The sequence below is a fragment of the Fusarium verticillioides genome, chromosome 6 (assembly GCF_000149555.1).
Source record: "Fusarium verticillioides 7600 chromosome 6, whole genome shotgun sequence".
NCBI classification, from domain to species: domain Eukaryota; kingdom Fungi; phylum Ascomycota; class Sordariomycetes; order Hypocreales; family Nectriaceae; genus Fusarium; species Fusarium verticillioides.
Genome location: NC_031680.1, coordinates 1,096,552 through 1,120,561, shown reverse-complemented (window position 1 = coordinate 1,120,561; position 24,010 = coordinate 1,096,552). Strand labels below are relative to the sequence as shown.

The window sequence follows — 24,010 nt, the reverse complement described above, 5'->3', positions numbered from 1 at the left end:
CATTGATATCCCCTACTGAAAGTGCATTATCATTGACGCATAATACTTGTCGTAATTTACAACGCAAAAAGGGGTTCGCTCTCTTTTCCTGCCTGAGATGTTTCTTTCCTTTTCCCCAGGACAAATTGCTCCTTCCGCGTCTGCCGTCTTTTTCTTGGGTATCATCCATCTCTACGAATGGGCAAGTGCAACTGATGAATGAAACGCTGCGCCACCATATTAGAACATGTTAAGAAGGATCAGGGGCATCGATGGCCCGGACCCGTTAACGTCCCGCACACGGCGCACAGGCTTCTGCAGGTACAGGCACCATATCCGCCAATCACGCAGCAGCGCTTGCTTGGTGCCCTGGAGGTTGCCAATTGGCCGTTTGGACATTTTTGGGCCAGCCACTAAAGATGCTGGGTCAGGGTATGGAAGGCACTTGCTTTTGTTTTTGTTCGGATTTTTCTCTTGATGGGAGCATCGTGGTCCGGCGCTGCTTCCCCAGACCGCCACCGCAAGCCACTGACGGTTGGTCGTGACAGATGGAAGGTGCCAAGGCATCGTCGCTTGCAATCAGACCGTTACCGACCTCGCTACTGAGAAAATAACGTGCTCGTCCTCTGATCTACCTAAGAAGGATCACTTCTATCTTAACAAGAGCAAAGCGATGCCGATGCTGGTAATTACTATGCATCACGATCCCATTAACAAGGATGGAGATTGTTTCTTGACTCTTCCTAAAAATAACATCGCCATGTGATTAACCCTCGCACTTGCTCCTCTCCATGGATCTACAGCAGGCTTCCGAAGAAACCACGATTGAGTATCCGTAAACCTTACACCCTGAGTATGTCAACAGTTACTTGTATGGTTCAGGCACGGGTTGCTACGTCAAAGGGGATTACAACACCAAGGGACTTGGTCCACTTCCCCTTTGGCAGCATTTCGCCAATTGATAGGAGAACGGAGATATTGTAGAGCCTGTCCACAAATCCACCGTTTCCACCGGACTTGACGGGGATGCAAATCACGAAAGCAGGCCACCTATAACGGACAAGGTTCGTGGAATAAGTGATCATGGATCTGGCTAACACGGCCAAACGCAGGCTTGGCGTGACTGATGGCCTGACTGAAAGGTTGAATCGCCTTGCTTGTGCATCATCTCTGGGCCTCATTTGCTGTGATAGCTCTGAACAGGATGAAAGACCTCAATTCACCACCTATAGTGTTCTGATTGGATCACTGGTCCTCCTTGAGGCTAGACTACCCCCAAGTCTTCTAGGTACTTTATTACTGAGTGCTTGTGATGGACTACGAAACATGGCGCTTGCGTACCACTCAAAATCTATGCATAAGAATCACAATAGGTTAAGAAAATAGGTCATGGACAGCATTGGCTCTCCGCGATTCCTTTCATCATGCCGAAGATAACCAGATTAGCCAGAGTTGTCAACGCCGAATGGTCTCGTGGCTACCCAGCTTCCATCTCTATCTTTAGTACGGGTGTTCATTTTTAGCACCGAGCGCCACCACCCGTCCAGTAGCATGGCGAGACATCCCCTGGGCGCATGTGTTTGACGCCAAGGAGTCTCAGGAACAGGCCGCCCTAGTCTGTTTCAACATCAGGGCAGCCAATCATCAGCTACTGAGCTACAGATCTGAGACGACGCCGATGCCTTCCAGCCCTACTACCCTCCGAAGTTTCCTTCCCTTCACAACCTTACCAGTTCCTATTCTGGACCTGATAGCATCCCAAAAGAGAGCTCGCAAGGGGAAAGCGACTAACCAGGACTCTCGGGTCAAAATCTTGCGAGCCTACCCTTCCGGTGTTTCCCAAGTCCGGAACGATCGGCAAATGCTTGTTTGTTTTAGCAATCATGAAGTCCCGGGTAGCTTTTGGTAAAACAGAAAAGTAATCGCCTGCGGCTGAAGTCGAAGCCAAACAACATCCAGACACGATGCGATTCACTATGGAATCAATTATTAAGTCAGTGTTTCATCGGGATGTTTTCAACAGCCAACTGAATCTTCTACCAGTTACGTTGCAATATTCTTTGCCAAATAGAGCTCTAATGAGAGTAATTGCTGTTTGCTCTTACAGTCTCAAGGTTTGAGTTACCAACCTTGAAACTATGCTTACTTGGCTAACGACGAATCGGGAAGTGCACTGGTTGTTTCATTCAAAGGATAGAATGACGAAAAGGGCAGCTTGAGCAGCCAGTCGCAACATATGTGGCAGCCCTGTCCTTCACCTGAATCACCAGTCTGTACCCAACCTTAGTCTATAACGACAAATTTAGTCTCTCTGGGCTACACAGGTTGATGGCTGTCTACAGTACGTCGTCGGAATTGCGAGCCAGTCATGGCTTGTAAGCATTCATTTACCGATACAGACTTGTTCAAATGACTAGCAGCAATCGCTTATAGAATTTCGACCGCACACTCCACCAACTTCTGCGCACTTGAGATCATCACTGATCAACGGCACTATTGATGAAAGCTCCCGGTGGCGTGCTCACGTCATGGATCAATTAGCCTCCATGCGCTAGGTATCAATCCACACTGATGGGGCACGTCCAACGCCTATTATTTAGCTTAAATGTTTCTCCGTGGTGGTATTCCCGCCAAAAAAACAAAAAAAAACAAAAAAAAACGACGTCTCACGTTCACAAAAGCGAAATACGATATTCCGAAGAATCGCCAAGCCAATAAGCAACTCGAAATCTCGAAGTAGTCGCTGTGCTGGTACTCCTGACAAAATCGCGAAGACTGCCGGTAATCTTGACGATGTATCATCGCCGTTGTCATTTCGACTTTAACCCGGGGTTGTCATATTGTTGATAACCTCCACTGTCTAGCTTGTTCTGGAGGCCACGTTCAGTCGCCTAAGGCCCAGGCTCGCGGAATAAGGTCGAACCACCATAGAATGTAATGATGCCCTGAAGACCCCTGAGGACAGAACGATGCAGCGTTACAACGCGTGTTCTTGGGACGGACAGGGGAGATCCCGGCCGAGACTAATTCGATTGTCCTGCCAGGTTCGACTTAGCGTTTTCTCTTCTTGTCGTTCCGTGTTTCGAGTTACGGCCGTGGTGGCTTTGGATGAAACTTGCCATCTGCCAGGCACCACACAAACGGTAGTTGTATCCCGCTTTTGAACGTTGAGGTGACATGGTTCTTTTCTTTTTTTTTTTTTTTTTTTTTTTTTTTTTTTTCGTAACGTCAATTGATTATCACAATTGTCACAATTGTCACAATTGTCACCAATGACCAGAAACGACCTTGAGAGCGACTCTCGATCGAGGCACCCAATTTTGGGTGATCAGACCGGTCGTACGTTTTTACGATAGTGTGTTTCTATTGTATCCCGGAGCAAATAAAGTAAAATTATGCTCAGGCTAGGTTTGCAGCAACATGCTGATCGTCAGTCACCTCATCTTCGATCGATTAGACAATGAATTCATTGTCCAGACCGATCACCTTGCACCAAATGACTCCACTGATCGTCATATCCAAGCGTTACGTATTCTTTGGCCTCCAGGCGTTTCATAGACTGTCTACAGCTTCCACGGATCAGAGCTGGCTCGCCTTACAGCAGTTCGGTCCAGCCGAGAGAAAAAGACCATCCATCACATTAGTATCGAGCAGAGTCCTGCCTTGGCCTAGCTGGCATGTGTGTTTGTTGTTACATTTCAGTTGGCTCACTTGTCAGTTTCCTTGCAAGCACTTGCATGGGTATGTCGGTAGCTTTACAACCTCTCAGGGGAACCAAAGGTTTCTATGACAATTCACATCCACCAACCCCGATTGAGCTCACAAGACCCAACAACGGTTCAGACCTGCGAGAGTACCTCAGTACCTGCATTTGACTTCCGAGTTCCGTCCATTTGGGGATCGGAGTGATGCTGCATCGGGTTGTGCAAACCTGAACCTGGCTGATTCCGTTTCCACTTCGGGGAGCCAGGAGGTAGGTGGCTGTGAAGTTTGGGAAGTTTCCATTTCCCTGCGTTTCTTCCGAGTTGAGTGGTGGAATTCTTACCGGGCTCATTCAACCTGGTCGTTCTTCACGTCAACAACGGGGTTAAGCAATCACAGGCCGAAAGTTTTACCGCGAACTACGAAGTTCCGACTGAATCCGCGTATCGCCAAGTCACTAGACAATTGTGATAGGTAAAGTGATCAAAAACTGTCGAGAGTGAAAGCAAATGCTTAACAAAAGCAAACAGGCTTCCATGTGACAGCCAGTAACTATTCTAAGAGTTGACGGGGGCCAGTTTCACCATAGGAGCCACTTGAGCACAATATTCCATATTATAGACTTTCTCAATGCGTTGAGAACACGCATTGGCCATTTTATATTCAAAACGGCGATATTGAAGCTGAAAAAGGTCAAACACTGGCTTGTTGGCTTGGAGGGGATGTAAGAAGAAGTCAAAGAACTTTCACTTGACCTTTCACTTGCCTCAGAGAGGTATCTGTCAAGAGACGCGCCCTAGATACTGGGTATCAAACTGATTCAACTTTCCTGATTTCTCCTCATGGTGTCTAGTAAAGCACGGGTGCTCTGGTTTGTCTATCACTAACAACGAAATCTTAATCAACATCGGAACTATCGAACTCATTTTCAAATAATGAGTTTCTCTTGTCAGATCCCCTTCAGTCCGAAAGTTTACGCTCCCAAGCTTCCTCCGCAAGAGGTAGAGCCCACTTACTCATCCACTCCGATCGCAGAACCTGATCAACTGTCAGACGCTCTTCTGGTCTGGAGCGCAGCATCCCTTTGCTCATATCTAAAAAGGCGTGAGCCTCATCATTATCCATCTGTTCAGTGCCCTCTTCCACTCTCGGATCCTGGATATTCATGTGAAAGCGTTTCTCAAGCGACCAATATTCCCGCCCCCCTTTTGGTTGCCCGTCGTCCTCAAAATCATTCAACCTTGCCTCCCACTTCTCCCACCATTCCCGTGGTAGCGGGCCAAGTGCATCGACCTGGTCAGCAATTACCTTGTCCCAATTGAACAGAAAGCTACTCATGAATGGCCCATCACCCATGACCTCCCAGACCATAAGCCCCAGACTCCATATGTCGGAGGAGAACGTAAGAGGCTTTGTGGGATCAAACTTAGCTTCTGGTGGCCGGTTTTGTAAGTGGGTATAAGACATCAATCTGGTTTCCTGCGAAGGGTTGAAGGTTGTTCCAAAGTCGGCGAGCCATAGTTTGGCTGAGGGTAGTAGGACTTCGTCGCTCGGTTTGTCGAGCCAGTTTGGCGTGTAGATGTTCTTTGGCACGGATGTTGAGGTAACTAGCTGACCCTCGGTTCTAGCCAAAGGGTAAGGCTCTGGTTTATAGTATTTCTCATAAATCTGTTGGATGGAGAGCTGGTCGATCTCGGAGCCAGGCAATTGGAGCAACACATTTCTGAGATGAATGTCTAGAGCGTATCAGATGTCGTCTGAGCGACCCAAAGACGCGGGTTTGGGACTTACCACCGTGAACAAAGCCGGCCCGGTGGACGTATGCCGTTGCCAAGATGAGCTGCGCAGCCAGAGCCCTGGCTACTTCAAGTCGGAGTGCGTTGTATCTCGAAGTTTTGATCGACCCGGCAACGCTACATCTGGCTGGTGCAGTGACAATGCAAGGGTGTGTGCCGTGGGGCCCATGAAGTGTGAAATGATCAGGTACTTGAGTGATGAGATGACCAGAGAACTCGTTGGTGGGACTGCCAGCCATTTTGAGCAGAATAACACTCTCTTTCGAGACTTGATCAGCTGTGCCGACTTTGATGGCAACATACTTGTTGAGCTCCTGATCTCGGGCAAGCCAAACAGTCGAATAACCACCTTGGCCTAGCTTATCAACTATGTGATATCGCTGGTTTAGGTTTTTGTTGACTTCAATGGAGTGATATCCTCCAGGGCAGTATCTGTCGATATATTCAACACTTCTGTAAAGTCGATAGGTTGGTGTCTCTGCAGGCTGCGTGGATATGCTTTTCGACCAAACCCGCAATATCGGTAGCAACATCGTCTCAAAGACATGCAGAAAGAGCTTCTCGTGGAGCTACAAGACAAAATACGATGGAATTTCTGCAGAATTTCGCATCAATGGAATTTTAGGCGGATCTTGGGTCGAGCTATAGGACGTTGTCAGTCGATCATTCCAATATCAGGGCAGAGCAGAGGTCAATCTGCTAATCTAGAGTTTTCCCGAGTGTTGACGTTGATTACAACACGCGAAACGAAAAAAAAGTAAAATTCAACACTATGAATGTCTTCGGATCCGTGAAAAAGGTATCAATGTTTTACCATGCAACTTCAAGTCTGATATAATTTACATGTTGTCTTAGACCTCCAGCACTGTACCTAATTAGCAAGCCTGGAAAGGGCTTGAGTGCGCATATGGGTGCTCAGAACGAACGATCAACACGGAGCAGACCTCATATTGAATTATGGCTATTTCTTACAGAACTAACAGCCATAAGACTGTGCGGTTTAGCATCAGACACTTATACAGCCAAAGTCGGTCTTGTCAGGATAAGTCTTTGTTCATACTCAGGACCAAGCATCATATATGTACTGCGCTGCGAACATGGTTACTGTCGTTCGGGATAAAGACCTAAAATATGAATAAATAAGAATGAATATGTATAAAAAGCCTAGATCCTCCTCCTTGACTAGAAATTGTGTGACATTGAGAGTTGCTCTACAGTGGCCAGACTGGAGACACCACGAGAAAACTAACCCACATAGCAATCTTCAGTATGGCTCCAATCAGGACACGCAAACAGGTCCGTTTCAGGGATCAATATGAACGACCCAAGAGCAAGGCGTCTCTGACAAAGGTGAGAAAACCAAATGGCACCACCATTCTCACGAAAAAGGATGAAGTATGCCGTTTCATCACCGGAACCCTCTCTCGCTTTCTCAAACCACTCGAGATCCCCCCCAACACCCATCTCATTGAGCATCGTCCTTGGAGTTCAGGAGGAATCTACGTCATCCGCTCTGTCGAGACTATTCTGCCCAATACAAGGAATGATATCGCCGTGCGTGTCATTATACACCATGAGGCAGGATGGGTGCATGTAATTTTCTCCATGGCCAGAGGTTTGTTCGATAGAGTCTCACTTCCTCCCGTGCAATGGATCGAAGTCCCGAATGTGGAACTTTCCTTGAACAATGTTATGAAGGTGTGTGTTCAGATTGAAGACTCTATCCATGGACAGTTGTTGGCATCTTACCTCAAGAAGCTGGGCTTGCTTGAGTTGCAGCGAATGTAACATCTGACTTGGAAATGGAAAGCACGCAATGAGGTGCTCATTAAGGTCATGTAGAAAGGTTTGATAAGGGTATCAAGGATGACTGAAGAGGTTGCGATAGTCGTCCATAATGTAAGGAGTTGGGATTCGCAACAGTCGAGTTAAATTAGAATGCGGTTACATATAAAGAAAGGCTTTACTGATCTAAGCGAGGACCATCAAATAAATTCCTCATTTGCACAATTTTCCATTTATTTGTTTGAACAGCTTCTGAAAATGGTTCTTTTCGTTGTCGTCATAACTCGTGAGCCCAAGATAACAAAGTTGAAGATGAGAACATGTCATGGGAACCAGAGTCTTCTTTGACTACCTATGCTGGGTAATTGAGATCACAAAATTGGCAAGACTTCATGACATTAATGAAGTTTTGACATGCATCGACGCAATAGAACCAGGATGCAGTATGCGGTGGCATTAGTATATTCTCAGTATTGATCTATTGTAGCACTCAAGCTTATCCGCCTCCTTGCATCCTCCGTAATCTCTCCTCCGCAGCTCGTGCTCTCCTCTCACGCTCCAATCTCATCCTCATCTCAGGTGTTAACCCTCTCTCTTCCGCCTCTCTCCTCTCCTGTGGTGTCTTCTTCAGCCCCGCCGCCAGAGCATTTCCCTTCTGTTTTCGTCCTTCTGAAACCTTTGGCCCTTCAACCTGTAATCGCTCCTCCTCAGCGCGCCGACGCTCAGCCTCCTTGTCACTGGCTTCCTTCTTTTCTCTCTCGTCACGCTTATCAGCTTCAGCCTTGGTCATGGCTGGCGGTACCTTGGCATCATCCCACGACCACTTGGACTCTCCGAGCTCGGAGCGAGCGACCCGGAACGCATCACGCGTCGAGCGCTCACCTGCCAATTCGAAGGGCGTCTTGCCATCGTTGTTCTTTATTGTAGGATCTGCTCCACCGCGAACGAGAAGGCCAAGTACTAATGGTGCAGCGTTTTGAGCAGCGGCGAGATGGAGTGGTCGTGGTGCGTGATGGTTTTGCTCCACAGGCTGAAACTCAAAGTCGGCTGATATGTTGTTGTTCTTGAGGTATGAGAGTAGCGCAGGGACCTTTGACCTTCGTACAAACGCTTGAAGTTGAGAGGTGTGGAGTAAAGCAGTCTCTTCCTCTTCTGTCAACTTCGGTTTTGAAGGCTTTGTACTTGTCTTTGTCGGAGTCGCTGACCCAGAGTCTTTCTTCTGTTCCTGCACAGGCTCGATCTCGCGGACTTTTAGTCGCGTCAACTCGATGAAGGATCGCATAAGTTCATTCTGCGTCGCTCGCCGTGTGCTGAATGGAAAGCCCCGCAGCCGAGTATCATTATGCTTCAACACCTGCCCCTCGTAGGGACCAAAAAGCGTTCTTCGGTTTGTCATACCTGTTGCTCGGATGAAAAGTAACTCTGAAGTGTCGATGAGAGCCTTCCAGTCTTGAAGAAGGGTTCTCACATCCTCTACCAAAGCCTGTTCGTTATATCGTCGCAAACTTGAACCAGCCGAATGCGCAGCACCTTTCGCGTTATCGTTGGCCGATTGAGAACCACCCTGCTTTCGTCGGGTTGTGTATCGATGGAAGGTCTTGTGAGCAAGCACTGTCGCTTCTCGATTCATGCTGGTGCCGTTCTTGTTGGGCCGTGGGGCGAGAGATACAACCATGGCCGCAAAGTGGCCACCTCCAATCATACAGAGAAAGATATGAGGACCCTTATACGCGACCTCTGGTAAAGCGCCCTCCTTAGGTATCTTGGGCATGGATATTGGCTCGATCTGCTTCTTCTTCAACACCTCCACCAGATCCTGATTTCTTTGTTCTTCGCCCGTCAAGATTGCGCGGTACATGCCAAAGTAGGTCTTCTCTGGAAGCAGCGGAGAGCTGAACCATACCAGAGGTGGTTTACCGCGACCTGGCTTTCCTGCCGTTTCATCGTCATCATCTCCTGTTGAATCATTCGCCTTATCAGCTAATCTGGCCTGCTTCTTCAGCAGCGCAGTCAGTGTTGAATCTTGTCGGCCATCTTCCTCGTCTTCTTCTGACTCGTCTGAATCAGAACCTGATAATGATTCGTCTAGGTTGCCAACGAGCTTCTCGAATTCTGTCTCTGACACGGGCTTTTGACCTCGCAGTTTTTGCTTGAGATTGTAATGGTGAAAATCAGACTTGAGATGTCCCCGCTGGTCGATCACTGTTGTAAATGTGAGGCCACACAAAGAGCACGCTTGTGTCCCGACAAGATTTGTATCTGACGACGACGCGCTCTCGGAAGGTGTTTTCGTGGATTCGGCGGCAGCGATAGCTTCGGCTTCGGCGTCTGTATCAGATTTGAGCACCAAAGTGTCCAAAACTTCGGCAGGCAGGTCATAGACTGGTTAACTAGTCAGTACTTTGCGACTTCGAGACACGCCGATCCATGGCGGGGTAGGGGTTTGGGACGAAAACATACGGTACAAGGGCCGCCGAAGAAGATCCTCGTTCGTCTTAGCCATGGCGACTGACGTATGTGATTTCGTGCGTATAGAGAGTCTAGCGGACGAATTGGAGTTGCACTGAACTGACGTCTCTGTCGCGATATTTGAACTTTTCAACAGCCCAACTGTGGCCAAGCGTCTGCGTCATAGCGATAGACTCTGCGCCCCACCAAAGCTTGAGTCAACCGGCCAGAAAAGGACCCCGCAAAGCCACAGAAATGGAGGCACCGCCTCAACACTCACAGTGTGGTCACTGTTAGAAGTGGAGACCTCTCCTTTGAGCTCTATTGACATGCTCTATCTTATTGGACTAGAGCCCCCATACTCATTAAGCCCTCCACTAATGACACCCCTCCTCTATAGATCCCCAGCCCCAAGCTCTCTCTTCCGATTCTTCTTTAATCACATCAAACCATTTTGCTGTGCAGTACCATTGTCTTCGATCCTTGCTCTCAGGACAATCAGACCCAACTACCAAGTTGCATTCACGTTTTCCCACAATTCTTTCGACAATCTTTGCTGTTCTCTCCATTGTCTTCACAATGGCTTCAGCCCTGGAATCTATTCTCAGCACTGTCTCCAGGATTGAACATGAGCTTGCTTCTCGCGACGCCCTTGCAGCTGTCAACAAATCCAAGCTTGATGCGGTCAAGAGTTCAATCAAGCACTTCTCCAGTTCCAAATCTCAACTTGCTGGCAGTGACCCAGAACATCTGAAAGTTGTCATGCAGACTGAGCAAGTCTTGCGTGCTTCTTGCCTACCCAGCAGCCATCAGAGAGCCCATGCTGTCCAATTTCATGCCCAGGGACTGTCCAAGCAGGCTATCGCTCGAAGCGTCAACTGGAATCAGCCTCTAACTCGTGCTGCAACTCGCGTCAGAGCTCGTCAAATATCTGACAAGCCCTCCTGCACCGACACCCGACCTCCAGCACCTACCATCATTCAAGCCCGAGAGCTTGTCAAGTTCGTCAAGTCTTCTCCCCATACCCGTCGCATGCCCCTCTCCAAGATTGCTGCCGCCCTCGGATTGGAAAGTTCTGACATTGCCATTCGCAATGCTCTCGGTCGTTACGGGTACAAGTTGTACCCGGCCATCATCCGTCCTTACATTAGCGAAGAAACCCGAAAGCTTCGACTTGAATTCGCTCTCGAACATGTCAACTGGACTGTCGAGCAATGGAACAATGTTCTCTTCACTGCGGAAGTCCGTATTCCCTTTACAAACGCACACAAACCGTTGGTCATTCGACAGTCCGAAGAGGAATACCATCTTGACTGCATCAACGATGTGCCTGCCGAGCCTGCAACCTGCAATGATAGTGAACTGTACTTCGCCCACTTCTCAGGTCTCACTGGCAAAGGTCCTCTTATTGCTTGGAGTCGCGACGCGGACAACAAGTTCGGACCCCTCAGCCCTGTGAATCACTACAAGGTCATCTTTCCAGCGTTCTCCAAGTGGATTGACGATCAGCCTTCTGGATCTCGCTTTGCTATGCGTCCAGATATGTGTGCCCACGCTGCTGTTGCCGTCAAGGACGAGATGCGAGGACGATCTATGCCCACCGAGCACTTCCCTTCCGCCTCACCCGACCTGAACCCCATCACCGAGATATTCAACTGGATCAAGGCCAATCTCAAGAATGACAAGGACAGATCTCTTTACGGCGAGGTCGCCGAATGGCGCATCCGACAAGTTGTCCGAGCCACCTGGAATAGCACACCTCAGGAGAACATGAAAGCGCTCATCGAGAGCATGCCTCATCGATGTCAGGCTGTCATCGACGCCAATGGGATGTATACCCGGGACTAGAAATAACAACCACAACTTATGAGCTTACGATGAGATGAAAGAAATGTATTTACTCTGACGCATGAGAAAAGTTACGACGATACGACAAAAAAAAAAAAAAAAAAAAAAAAAAACGGCGATGGTTGAGAGATTCCGGGCATAACTGGGCATCAATCGACATTGGTGATGGAGGGGAGGCAGAGATTAAGTTTATGTTTATGATACCCATTTGTTTCAATAATGCTACACATTCTATTCAAACATGCGTGCTGTGCATGTCTAACGATCATGTATTTCCTGTGATACCATCACCAACACAAGGTTGGCCCAGCTGCGGAGTAGAGTAGAGAGCCCAGTCCTGGCAAAGACTAACCCGCACATCAGCGCTCCAGTTCAACGTTCCAGGCTTCCAGGCGGTCTACCACCCTAGAACTTGGCACGCGAGCTTAAGCTTTATGCTACCGCCGCACCTTATCTTGGTCTGTCAATCCCTGTCGAGCTGTCCACCAATACATTTTGGTGTCAACGTCACTGCACATCATTTTTCAGCTGTGAAAGTACAAATCCCCCGGTCTCACGTACATGTCCTTGTTTTTAGTTGCGTCAGTGGTTTCCCTTGCCATACAGTGAATCAAGAATTGTTCCTTCCCCCGCCTGATGTGTAGTGTGACTAGTTGTATAAAAGGGAAGATCTCGTCCACTTCTTGATCTTTCCATCTTCGTACTCATCATCCTACATATCCAAATCACAAATTACAACCTTAAACTCCAAACTCAAACCATCATCATGGATTTCGTCAAGAACCTCGCTGGTGGCAACAACAACGCCAACAACAACACCGAAGGCCAGCAAGCTCCTCCCGAGGCCGGCGGTAGCTTCATGGACAAGGTCAACGGAATGGCTGGCGGTGGCGCGCAGGGCGAGAAGGACGAGGATGGTCTTGACAAGGGTAATCATCGCCACTAACTAACTTCCCATGTATCTCTGTACTTACAACCGTTGCAGCCGTCGACTTTGTGCAGGAAAAGTTCCTCGGCGGAGGCGACCAGAGCAACGAGAGCGCCGCTGAACAGGCCAAGGACGAGGCTATTTCCGATGCCATTCGCGACCAGTACAAGAGCGCCACAGGCAGCGAATTCCCCATCTCCGACAAGGACAAGAAATATGGAGCTTAAAATGGTGTCGAGGACCACGCGAGCTCAGAGGCATGGGCGAAAACAAACGATGTATGACTAGATGATGACAGCACCTAAATGATCACGAAACCTATTATGTTCTAATGAGGCAATCCCTTACTTGTTGATGTGAATGCTATTTTGAGCTATCTCCTTTTGTCAAGTTGCCTTTAACTTTTCACAATAGTGAGACATGCCTTCCACTCATCACCTCAATTGATTTGCTGCCTAGATTGCAGATTGTCACCAAAAAATCTCAACAGCCACTGTAGCCTAGCGGTCGGTACGAGGCCATGTCCGAGTCAGAGGATTGTCCTCATACTTAGAATGCCAGACCCTTGCTAGACCTTTGATCGCACGACCTACTCTAGCATCTTCAATGACTTCATTCGCATGAAAACAACCGTCTGCAAATGATCAACTGCAAGAGGCAAGTTCTCGCTGGCAGCCAGGATTCGAGCAGTTTTGACGGCACTCTTGATCTGCCGGCCATTCAGAGGCATGCTGGCCAGTTTCGCAATCGCGTTACTGTCCTCAGCCAGCTCCTTGTTCTCTCTGACGAGGAAGTTGTACCAGATCTTGCCTCGTGAGGCAGGCTCAAGATCCTGGAAGACGAACGAAAGGTCGATGCGTGACTCGAACGCGGGGTCGATGGCAGGGTAGCGGTTGGTGGTTAGAATCATGAGACCCTTGTGGTATTCCAGGAGGCGAAGGAAAACTGGAAGATAATGTCAGACGGTTCAACACAGCCAAACAGGGTATCTTACTGGTGGTCATCTCGTTCTGCTTGAGGTTACTGCTGGTGCGCTTTTCAAGGAATACGTCGGCCTCATCAAGTAAGAGAATGGCATCCCAGCGGGAACAGCGATCAAGAGCAGTCTTGAGATTGCCCTCCAATTTGGAGGTATCCATTCCAAGATCCGAACTATCAATGCGGTAGAGGGGACGCTTCAGATTCTCGGAGACTGTGTTGGCGCCAGTAAGGAACTGTAGCATAGACATTGAAGAAACATACCAGATTCTGCAGTGAATGTCTTTCCAGTACCGGGGGGCCACACAAGAGCATGACAAGACCCTTTCCTGTGACTAATTTCAGTTCATATCTAAACACTGGTGAGGAGAAAAACGAACCCTTTCCATGGACAAAGTCGTCGAAATGCTGCAACTGTCCGTTCTTTGTTGCGCCAACAAACCCCACCAAGAGTCTCTTCTCTGCTTCATCGATGACGAGGTTGTTGATGGCCTGAGTGTTCCATTCAATGTCGGTGAGGTGGTCGATCTCGGCATAGCCTATCGCAAATTCTTAGCATCGGTAGGTTCGAGAGGGTTGAGCCTGTGAACTTACACCACACCTTTCGTTCGATCGAGAAGCAGTTTACAGTCGAGACAGTTAACATGGCTTCCTCATCCGTAAGGCGGCCAGAGCCATCTCTTTCTTCGCCCTTCGGATCGCTGGCTTCCTGAGATTCTTGGTGATCATCAGGGGTAGAGGGCTTGGAGTCGTCTCTATCCGCCTTCATGGCGCCGTGTATATTTAGGTAGTGCCGGGATCCTACACACTGATCCCAGCCATCACTATGCTCGTCTGTATCAACGATAACTCGCCCCTCTGTCTGTGGTATTCGTCAGCTCCCCGAAACGTTAAGATGTACCATGAGTCGTCACCGTTTGAATCGGAAGACGGGTTATTTTGGGACGATTGAAATTCTGGGGTTCCCACCCATTTTCCGACAAGAATGTTAGTCTAGCCTCACAGTTTGCATCAATAACAGACAGACGTTGCTTACTTCATGGCAATCTGAAGGAGGTTCTTCGCGTGGCTGAGGTTTACCCGGCTGGGTCGGGCTTTGATGAAAGCGGAAATGTATGCCTCGTAGGTCTTCATACTTACGTCCACGTCTGATGAGGGCAGCCTTTAGAGAATTGTCATCATTCTCGGGGCATGCCCAGATCGGCCTGACGATGAGATCAGAGAGCGGCCGGGTACCGTGGAAGACAGGGACCATGAATATGGAACTGCACTTAGAATATTCTGAACCAGTCCAAGCAATCTGGTACACTGAAAGAAAACCTTCCTTATATGTGTGGGAAATTCCTGCAGCTATCGGGGCTTCTGAGCGGAAGAAGAGCTGGCCAGGCTTGAAGACAAACTCAAGGTCTTCCCAAGAAGCGCACCCAGTCTCCTTGATTCTCTTGACTCGACTGAGAATGTCTTGCAGATCCTCCTTGAGCATGTCGACAAAGAGTTTCATGAGCTCCTGCTTCTCAGAACCGGCGTTGTCGTGTGCCAGCTTGCATAGCTGCTCCCAGCGATGAATGAGAGGAACAAATGGTGCTTTGAATTCAAGGATGTCTTTGCCGCCGGTCACATCAGGATGGCCTTTGAAGACGTCGAAGAGAATTGCTTGAAGGACGGGGTTGTTGATCCAGATGGTTCGGACCTCCCAAGTACTGTCCTTGGTTGGGAAGCGGCCACAGACAACAGCATATTTACCCCGAACTCGCTTGATTTCACAAATATCCTTCAGCACCTCACCATAGGGCATCTCGTCAAGCCATTTGACGAACCGGCCATGGTTGTCGAATTTGGCAAAGGCATCCTTGACTTCAAGAATCAACCCGGGTTGCTCGACTAGATACAGACATTTTGGTCAGCCAGCATTCCAGTCAATGAAGCTATTAAGACATGTTACCATCTTTATAGGTATATCGAACGGCATTCCAAGCGTCGTTCATTTGAGAGTCGCCAACACCGTCCCAGTCAGGGTTCGCGATAGGCGGAGTGTCCCAGTTCATCGTGTGTGGTTGGAAGATACCAGGTGAGACGATGTTGAAGTAGAGTCTACAAGCACTCGATGAAGAATCGAATTTGGAAAGGAGTTGGGGTTCAAGAGAGAAGAAAAAAGTAGGAGAAGATAGGGAGCTTTATAGCCTAGAACTGCTGCCAGTTACGAGCAGTGTTGCTCGCGTTCTGGGTTTTGAATCACTGTGGGCATTAGCTTCCTTTGGCTTTTTCATCTACTAGGCCGAAATTTTAACAGATAAACAAGCAAAGGTTTTTCCCGAGCTCTTCAGTATACTAATGGCTGAATGTTTCCTGCAAGTGTGATGATTGCAAAGGTCAACTTCACCAAACCTACCTGGACACGGAGGAAACAGGCGAACATATGCAGCTTTGAAAGCCTGGTAGATAAATAATTTCAATTATTCAATAGAGAAGCGAGACTATAGATGTTTCATATAAAGGCGCTGGATTGTTTGTGCACATGAAGCAATAGCGATTCTATAAGATCTTTCATTGCCCTTCGCAAACACTCGGTCCTTGTTTTCTGGTCTTATCGAGCATAGGTACCCATTATAAATAAAAACTGTTTTATTAATTTCAATCTGCAGATATCCATGAGATATAGGCAACTGGTGGCTCAAATCGTAAGAATGGTCTCGGAGGAACTATCAAACAAGAAGCAACCCGCAAGACAAGAGTTCAACAGCGTGGTTTTGTGTAACAAGGCCGCTTGGCTTGGAAGAAGACTAAAACAGATCAAATCTGGCCTCAAAGATCTCTTTGCGCTCTGCCAACCTATCTTGGATGAGTTGTTCTGACTTGGACTTACACCATTGGTGGTCCGCATCCTGAATGCCAAGGTGGCATCCGTTTGCCTATAAATACCACAAAAGGGATTATCCTTGAATCTGGTACAACAATCCAGCATTAATTAGGCTACCTATATCACTCTAGGTAATTTTCAGACACAGATACCTTTAATGTAAGCTTGACCTTGATGTTTGTAAGTCGAGATAACCTGTTGCCACTCCACCCCACCACTTCAGCTATATCTATCAGTCATACGCCGATCCAACAAGTGGAGTATCACAACATGATGATCCCATAGAATCCGCGAAAACCCAATTATATCTTTCGAAATAGCACAAGTTGAGACTAGTTCGAGGATCATCCTGGCCTTATGATCCAATCTGATTAGGGGAGGAAAGAAAATCCAGGCAGGACCTGGACCCCAAGTAATGAAAATATTTAGGCAAATTTAGCCCAAGCTCAGAGGACTCTTTGCTCAGTTTATTTTGACACCCTACCTTAGTTATATCAAGATTTGGTGTTTTCTTTCCCCGAGGTCTGATCATCGAGGTCGAGCCTTGCGGAGGTCTATGGAGACGAAAATAGTGAGAGGCACTTACTTCTAAGGTGGGAATGGAAGCAAATGTCTATTGGCTTGTCCAAAAGATCTAAGACTTTCGGGTATTTCCTTCTTGGTCTCGCCGGACGCTTTTCCGTCGTAGGCTGCTGCATCTAATAGCAGTCAACAGCTGAGCTGACACTATTTAAGTCACCGCTCTCGTGCTTCATCTCACAACAAACATCATCTCAACGACAATTACATCTTACCTTGACTAAAATGACGCGCCGCAATGAATCAGAGATCATAGACGATCTCCGCCAAACTGAAAGTGCTATCAAAAGAAAGCTCACTATTCGCCAATTTACAAAAGCCTTACGACGTGAAGATCGCTTCCAGCAAGCATGGGATGCTGCAGGAGGAGCTTCAGGGCTGGCCCGTCTGATGGCCGAGTTCAGCATTCGGGACGTGCGTGATATGTGCAAGCGTCTTGGCTCGACCGCTTCAGCTGAGAAGGCACAGCCCCAAAGGCGCGCTGCTCTTGGAGAGTTGGTCACGATACTCTACGAAGGGCGAGAAGATGACAGACCTCTGACCAGCTTCTATCAAGACATAATTCCAGCATGCAACCTTGAGCTGATAGAGAAGTTTGAGAAGGATAGGAAGATTAAGTGGACGGATCCACAGAACAAACGTCTCTTTCTAGGCCATCAAGAGCAACACGAGGATAAATTCCTCAGCGAGGTCTTCTGCAAGGACAAATATATCAGGTTTTATCCGCATAGGAGACTCTTTCGCGGCAACATCACCTTTTGCGAGAGGATATTGACGACCCTCCTCGCAAAAGAGGGCGGCAAGATACATGTCCCATATGATTTGATAGATGAAGTGGCTATGCCTGTTCTCAAGCGTCTTCTCAAGAGCAGATACGACGATGAGAGGCGCATCAAATATCTCAGCCTCATACTCGAATGTACCCAAAAGCACGGAGAGATTTCCAAGCAGCTTGTTCTCAGACAAGGTGGCTTGCTCCAGTATACTGTCGATCGATGGGCCAAGGCTGCCGATGGCAGTGAAAGCAAGAGACATTATCAAGCTCGTTTGGTACAGGCAATCCAGCTATTGCCGAGCGAGAAACCACCCATCGACTTGGAGAGAATACGTCAAATGTTGTGGGTTTCTTGGGAGCTAGATATCGATGGCAGATATGACTTATTCCGCCTGTTCATCCAGCATCACAAAAACTATCAAATCGGCATCGAGAGTGACTCGGAACAAGATATGGCCAGACTTAAGGATCTTCCTGAAAGAGCCTGGCCTTCAGATCTGTTCTTCGCCATCAATTACAAAAAGTCACTACAACTTTTTGAAAAGCTAGAACGCCTGTTTCCCAGAAACAACTTCCTCCAAGTTGCGAACCAGAGTGGAACAATACTCAATCAGTCGCAGGGACATATCAAGCATAGTGGTTTTGGAGACGTCGAGATCGTAAGGGCGTTGCTGATCCGCAAATCGAACACACAAGACGAGCACCAGGGATGGCTTGATCGCGCCATTGGCCTCATAAACGAGCGGAAAGCCAATGCTCAACGGGCTCGTGAAGCTGTGGAGCGGGCATACTGGGCGAGAGCTGCTCTGAACCTCTGCGTCGCTGTGGGGGACCTACAGGCTTTGAACGACACTATTATTTGGTCACGGCGTTTCATCAAAGACTCTCTCACAAGCCATAGTCTGTTCGGTGTGAAGGTTTTCAAGACAAAAGAGATTGAAGAAGTTCTGGGTGCCATGCCAGATGAACGTGTCAGCTCACCTGAAGCTATTGTGTCATTCACATCAGCCCTGCGCAAGAAAGATATCGATTTTGCAAACCAGGTTCTCATCAATATTGCTGAGACTGCAACGCTCGCAGTCGGAGAACCCGGGTTCAAGGCACAGAATTGGACCTGGTTGTTCAACCTGGTTATGGCTGTAACAGGCCAACGTATGAGCAGATTGGAAAGGTTCTTCAAGAACCTTGCAAAATGCTCAAAGGAAGATCGTGAAAGGTGCGAAAGGTACATGATGGAGATAGTCTGGAAGCCAACAACGGATCTGCTTATTGAAGCCGGTGCTGTAGTTCGAAACCCGGCTTTGGCGACCGCACATGGCGGTTCGCTCTTCGATTCTCTCACCACTTCTTCGAACCGCGAGTCTGTCAAGGGTAGTTACGTCTACCGTCTTCTTTCAAGGACATCTCTATCGCCTGGTTTGCTGGCAGAGCTGGCACGCTTTCTTATCGATAGAACGAGGGAACGACTGGGATCCGAAGCCATACGTGCGCAGATGCAGGATATCGTCTTCGTCATTGAGCGTCTGGCTTCTAGCGATCAGCCTTCACTAGCATGTCCCTTCATTCATGACTTGGTTCTGGACAGTGAAGGCGCCAAAGAAAGCTCTTCTTGGCACCGCCATCTTCTCAGCGTTGGCTTCCTCTCTGTGCTTCCGGCTAAGCCAGCCAAGGAAATGTTGCACACAATGGCCAGTGCGATAAAGGAGAAGATGCGAGAACAAAATCAGAATACAGACGCTAAAGAACAGGCAGAAAGATCCAAGGAGACCACTGAGGAGGACGCATCAGCAGGTCCCAAGCCCTCTCAGGGGCCATCCATCAAGGTTACTACCGTCAAGATGCTGGCCCAGATCTTACAGTACAACCTGTTCATGGAACCGTCTTCAGCATGTGAAATACTTGTTGGCCTCCTTGCGGAAGCACGACACATCGACATTCGAATCACCATCACCAACAGTCTCTTTGCAATCCTGGAGGAACCGACTTGCCCTCCCAGTCTACGGAAACGCATCCTTGATGCCCTTGGGGAGTATATCGTTCCAGCAGCCGCGCAGCTCAATGAGAGACGCGGACTGACCGAAGCTGATTGGGTTGCTGCTTCAGCCCAGGGCGCCTCATTGCCTGAGATTGGCGATGAAACTCCCCTTCTCCAGCTTTTGATCTTGAAGGTCAGGGGACAAAGTTTGGACGAAGAAGATAAAAGGAGGCTCGCATCGCTTGTCATGGGAGCAGTTGAGAAATCGGCTGCCAACAACACCCGCTGGTTGAAACTCTTCTTGAGTAAAAACAACTTCACCCTTGAGGAAGAGCTTCCACATCTCCCTGTGCATCTCACTACAGTATCTACTCTTTATGGGCAACTTCAACCCTACACACCTGTATCGGTCTTCAATATGGTTCGCTCCGCGGCACTCATCAATATCGATCCCAGCCCCGGCATACAGCACATCACAAAGGCCATCCAGGAGGACCGGGATCTCGTTAACTCAAAGGCAGGCAAGCATTGGCTTTCGCAGTTTTCCAACCCCGGGCGTGATTCGTTCAAGTTTGGAATCATGCTGTCTGCGGCCATGGTGCAGCAAAGCCCTGCCGACCGAGAGTCCAAGCTGGCTGGAAATGGAGTGTCTTTGCAGATGCTTCAGTCCTTCGTGATCGAGTACATCGAGAGGCTGCTCAAGATTGGGCAAGCCGACATGGTGATGACCCTCGTCATGAGGCTTAGTGGCGGACGGTTCAAGGATCGACAAAACTGGAACGACTGGATGGAGAACTCAGTTCCTGTCATCAAAAAGATAATCTCCAAGACAGAGCAAGTTCAAGAAAGTGTCCGCCGTAAGGATGCAGAGCCTCGCAGGCTGCCAAGTGTGTTTCAGATGAAACTAAGAACGATACCTGTGCCCTTATCTGATGAAACATACGAAGAAAACAAGACATTCGCAGAAGAGCTTTACAAGCTCATCGGGGACCTTGGAAGCCGGCCATATCACCCGTATCATATGGACTTTCAAAAACTCAAGGAGGAGTTTGATTACTGGCCCCTCACACAGTCATTCGGCCGTTTCGCACTTATTTTGGCAGAATTGCAGGAATATGATCTTGCTTCCACAGAACAGCCAATGCTCGACGACTATCTCTGTTGGGAGATCATTGGTCATATGCTCACTAAGGCAAAGGATCCAAAGGATGAAAACATTGTCGAGGATGTCAGGCTGTTGATGCGGAAGTGGGAAACATGTGAGGATGAAGCGATGAGGACAATGGGCATGAAGTTCAAAGCATTGCTAAAGGACACGGATAAGACCTGGTACAAATAAGTGAGAGTAGACATTCGACTACGAAATTACGAGATGAATCTCAACCGAATACTACTTCCTACTGAGCCCAAAATATAGGCCTAAACTCAAAAGATGGCGATGAGGGAGTGGCCTTGCCCTGATCATCTAGCTACCTCACAGGGGCAGATAACGTTAAGGAGAGTTCTTGACCAAGTCTGTGTATTGATTCTTGTAGTTATATGACTAAATTTTGAAGTCATTACAACATCTTTTCGAGACAAATCGTTCAGGAACAAGTTATTGTATTTGGGTATGTTGCTATAATAATAGGAACTACAATATTATCATACCATTTCACGTGCTTCATCCACCATCATCTGCTACCTAACCACCAATCAATACAGATTTCTTTAAAACAATGCAATCTTTTTTGACCCCCACATTACTGGGCACCAAGGCCTATGAACACAAAGAATGTAAGCCATAGCATCATGTCAATAGCTATGAAAACATTGCCACAGACACTACCAGAACAGCAAAAGTCAGCGAGGTCTGTGAGTAGCCATGGGCTCTCGTCGAGTCGTTTGAAACAACGAACGAAGGTTCGGGCATGCCTGACTCTGTCGGAAGACCTGCTTGGACCGCTGATGCCGCTGAAGCAGGGGCAGGTTGGGCAGGGATGTCGTTGCCAGGAGTGTCAAGTTCTTGGCCATTATCTTGCCTTCGCTCTATGTCAGCCATGGCACGTTCCTTCAATTGAGATGATGATGAGTACATTGAAGGGCCATTTGTCGGCTAGACTGTCATGACCTTTGTTGCTGTGCTCTCTACTTGCGTTGGTATAATTACTGTGATGACTTGAGGTCCCTCGTGAGCGCCGCCAACACCGTTGCGACCAGTAGGTTGAGGGGGTTCTGGTTGGGCAGGAGGTCCTGGAAGCTGGACTGGAACTGCTGGTGCAGGCAGAGCGGGTTGCGAAGGTGGTGCTGTGATTTCTGGTGCTTGGGGTCTGAGATCACTGCTCCCTTTGACGCCATCACCATTGCCACTTCCTTTACCGGGGCTCTCCTGTCCAGTACCATCATTATCTTGGGAACCGTTAGGGACCTGACCTTCTGGAGGAGTTGAAGGCGGAGATGCAGGAGATGGAGGATTGGCTGGCGCTGGGATTCCTGGGCCACCGTTTGCGGGACAAGGGCCAGGCATTCCAGCACAAGAGGCCTCGTCGTCAGGATTACCATTTGTGTTTGGTTGAAGAGGGGGGGCAGCAGGTGCAGGCACTACATGGGGAGGAAGCGCGCCAGGGCTATTGGGCGACGGACGGTTCGCAGGTATACTTCTAGATCCTGTATCAGATCCGCTGTCACCTCCATCGTGACAAGGTAAATTTTCATCCCCGGTGCAACTATTTGGAACAGCAGGGGGTGCTGTCTGAGGGGGCGGCTGAGGTGAGGAAGGCTCAAAAGAGCCACAGCCAGTGTTTGAGTTGGGGTCCGAGCACGCATTTCTACCACTCCCATCGCCATTTGGAGGCTGATGAGAGGCAGGGCAGTCTGGTATGCCGTCTTCCGCACCACAAGGAGGTTTATCTCCAGAAGGAGCAGGAGCAGGAGCAAGGCCAGGAGGGGGTCCTTGAGGAGCGGGAGAATCCGGCGCTGGCGCTGGTATTTGAGGTGCAGGAGGTTGGGGTGCTGGAGGCCCAGGAGGAAGTTGATTCTGGTTGGCGCATGCTGGATTGTTAATATCAATAGAGCAGCCAACTGAACCGCCAGTATTTGGAGGGGCTGGAGCAGCATTGTTTCCAGGAGCGTTCTCATCGCAATCCTCTCCCGGTCCGCCAGTTCCATCTTTATTTGGCGCCCCGTCACCTCCATCCGGGTTTGAAGGAGCAGGAGCGGGCTGTGCCTGTGGTTGTCCTGTGTTGCTCTGATTGGGATCGTCAGACGAATTGTTACCAACAGCAGCATCTGGTTCTGGCGCAGGAGGGCCGTTGGACTGGCCATCTGTCTGGGGATTGATGTTGGCAGGAGGGTTGGCAGGAACCGGAGCCGGGTCAGGCGTGTATTGGCCATCATTGTTGCCAGATTGTGAAGGGCCGTTATTGGAATTGTTTTTTTCACAATCCGCGTTGGGGTCTGACGGTTCAGTTCCACCATTGCCACCACCTCCTCCGGGACCTGTACCTCCTGAAGGACTGCCTTGACCGTTCCCTGAGCCTGCTGTGTTTCCCGGTAAGGGACCATTGCTCGGGCCTGGGGCACCACCTGGTGGACCTACTCCGACATTGGAGTTGCCATTCCCAGCTCCTGGTGAGGTTGGGAAACCACCACCAGGAATAGATTGATGAGCTGGAACGGTGGATTCGGGGAGAGACAATGTAAGAACACCATCAGATCCGGCTTTACAGTCGACAGAGAGGCTAAAACGGTTTTCGAACCCAAAGCTGGCCGAATCAGAGCGTGAAACGAGAGGCATGAAGTGCCTCGTTGTAAGGCTCGTATGTTGTATTTCCACGGGAAGGAGATCACTGATGGTAGCACCATGTAGAGAGCAAGTGGAGACCGTATATGTCAAAGCTTGACCATATTGATCAGTGCAAGAACTGGCCAGGCATGAGAACAGTTCCTGTGCGTAGTCAGCAATCCATCACTCGACGCAATAGAAGCCATAACTTACTCGTTGAACTACCATGTCATGACAGACACCCTCAACAGTAGGAATACCATGGTAGTGCATAAGTTCGCGAGAGCAAATGGTAGCACATTCTACAATGTTTTGTCAGAACATTCATTGATAATGGGCTCAGAGTTCATACCTGGTGTAGATGTATCGCGGCTGTATGTACGAGTAGCTAAGCTCGATAGTAAGCCAGCGAACAAATGAGGACGCATGACTGTAAGGGAAGCAAGTGGCTGTTGTGAGAGAAGCGTGTAGAAATTGGGTGCTGGTTTAAACGACAGTACCAAAAAAGTGTGTGTGATTGAGGGATGGGTTCCAAAAAGAGTGTGAGATGCGTTCCAAAAACGAGCTTGAGCTGAAGCTGAAGACAACAGATGAAGA

At 48.7% G+C, this 24,010-nt stretch overlaps 8 protein-coding genes across 8 annotated transcripts; 3 read left to right on the top strand and 5 right to left on the bottom strand.

Moving 5' to 3' along the window:
- Nucleotides 1-4,527: 4,527 nt before the first annotated feature.
- On the bottom strand, nucleotides 4,528-6,010 carry FVEG_02432 (CMGC/SRPK protein kinase; the record flags this gene model as incomplete). Its single annotated transcript, XM_018889689.1, has 2 exons — nucleotides 4,528-5,417; nucleotides 5,473-6,010. 2 exons carry the CDS (start codon nucleotides 6,008-6,010, stop codon nucleotides 4,642-4,644), a joined length of 1,314 nt encoding a protein of 437 aa, XP_018745892.1. The 3' UTR covers nucleotides 4,528-4,641.
- A 736-nt stretch (nucleotides 6,011-6,746) lies between these two features.
- FVEG_15060 (hypothetical protein) lies at nucleotides 6,747-7,265 on the top strand (the record flags this gene model as incomplete). Its single annotated transcript, XM_018904152.1, has 1 exon — nucleotides 6,747-7,265. One exon carries the CDS (start codon nucleotides 6,747-6,749, stop codon nucleotides 7,263-7,265), a length of 519 nt encoding a protein of 172 aa, XP_018745893.1.
- Nucleotides 7,266-7,514: 249 nt separating this feature from the next.
- FVEG_02433 (hypothetical protein) lies at nucleotides 7,515-9,913 on the bottom strand. The gene is made up of 2 exons (XM_018889690.1): nucleotides 9,723-9,913; nucleotides 7,515-9,644 (listed from the first exon to the last, which is right to left on the bottom strand). The coding sequence occupies exons 1-2, from the start codon at nucleotides 9,763-9,765 to the stop codon at nucleotides 7,759-7,761; spliced, it is 1,929 nt and encodes a 642-aa protein (XP_018745894.1). The 5' UTR covers nucleotides 9,766-9,913; the 3' UTR covers nucleotides 7,515-7,758.
- Nucleotides 9,914-12,155: 2,242 nt separating this feature from the next.
- Nucleotides 12,156-12,834, top strand: FVEG_02435 (hypothetical protein). The gene is made up of 2 exons (XM_018889691.1): nucleotides 12,156-12,487; nucleotides 12,544-12,834. Exons 1-2 carry the CDS (start codon nucleotides 12,325-12,327, stop codon nucleotides 12,711-12,713), a joined length of 333 nt encoding a protein of 110 aa, XP_018745895.1. The 5' UTR covers nucleotides 12,156-12,324; the 3' UTR covers nucleotides 12,714-12,834.
- Nucleotides 12,835-13,075: 241 nt separating this feature from the next.
- On the bottom strand, nucleotides 13,076-15,509 carry FVEG_02436 (hypothetical protein; the record flags this gene model as incomplete). The annotated part of the gene is made up of 7 exons (XM_018889692.1): nucleotides 13,076-13,431; nucleotides 13,481-13,678; nucleotides 13,729-13,793; nucleotides 13,841-14,003; nucleotides 14,059-14,326; nucleotides 14,501-15,345; nucleotides 15,407-15,509. 7 exons carry the CDS (start codon nucleotides 15,507-15,509, stop codon nucleotides 13,076-13,078), a joined length of 1,998 nt encoding a protein of 665 aa, XP_018745896.1.
- Nucleotides 15,510-17,098: 1,589 nt separating this feature from the next.
- FVEG_02437 (hypothetical protein) lies at nucleotides 17,099-21,320 on the top strand. Its single transcript, XM_018889693.1, has one exon. It carries the CDS (start codon nucleotides 17,126-17,128, stop codon nucleotides 20,987-20,989), a length of 3,864 nt encoding a protein of 1,287 aa, XP_018745897.1. The 5' UTR covers nucleotides 17,099-17,125; the 3' UTR covers nucleotides 20,990-21,320.
- A 131-nt stretch (nucleotides 21,321-21,451) lies between these two features.
- On the bottom strand, nucleotides 21,452-21,718 carry FVEG_15061 (hypothetical protein; the record flags this gene model as incomplete). The annotated part of the gene is made up of 1 exon (XM_018904153.1): nucleotides 21,452-21,718. The coding sequence occupies exon 1, from the start codon at nucleotides 21,689-21,691 to the stop codon at nucleotides 21,452-21,454; it is 240 nt and encodes a 79-aa protein (XP_018745898.1). The 5' UTR covers nucleotides 21,692-21,718.
- A 27-nt stretch (nucleotides 21,719-21,745) lies between these two features.
- Nucleotides 21,746-23,841, bottom strand: FVEG_02438 (hypothetical protein; the record flags this gene model as incomplete). Its single annotated transcript, XM_018889694.1, has 3 exons — nucleotides 21,746-23,575; nucleotides 23,627-23,715; nucleotides 23,766-23,841. The coding sequence occupies 3 exons, from the start codon at nucleotides 23,839-23,841 to the stop codon at nucleotides 21,746-21,748; spliced, it is 1,995 nt and encodes a 664-aa protein (XP_018745899.1).
- Nucleotides 23,842-24,010: the final 169 nt, after the last annotated feature.

Bases quoted from the DNA above. Each gene is read 5' to 3' on its own strand.
- FVEG_02433 (XM_018889690.1), bottom strand. From the start codon at position 9,765: ATGGCTAAGACGAACGAGGATCTTCTTCGGCGGCCCTTGTACC. The intron at 9,645-9,722 runs GTATGTTTTCGT...CTAGTTAACCAG, and splicing joins TCTTCGGCGGCCCTTGTACC to TCTATGACCTGCCTGCCGAA.
- FVEG_02435 (XM_018889691.1), top strand. From the start codon at position 12,325: ATGGATTTCGTCAAGAACCTCGCTGGTGGCAACAACAACGCCAACAAC. The intron at 12,488-12,543 runs GTAATCATCGCC...CAACCGTTGCAG, and splicing joins CGAGGATGGTCTTGACAAGG to CCGTCGACTTTGTGCAGGAA.
- FVEG_02437 (XM_018889693.1), top strand. From the start codon at position 17,126: ATGACGCGCCGCAATGAATCAGAGATCATAGACGATCTCCGCCAAACT.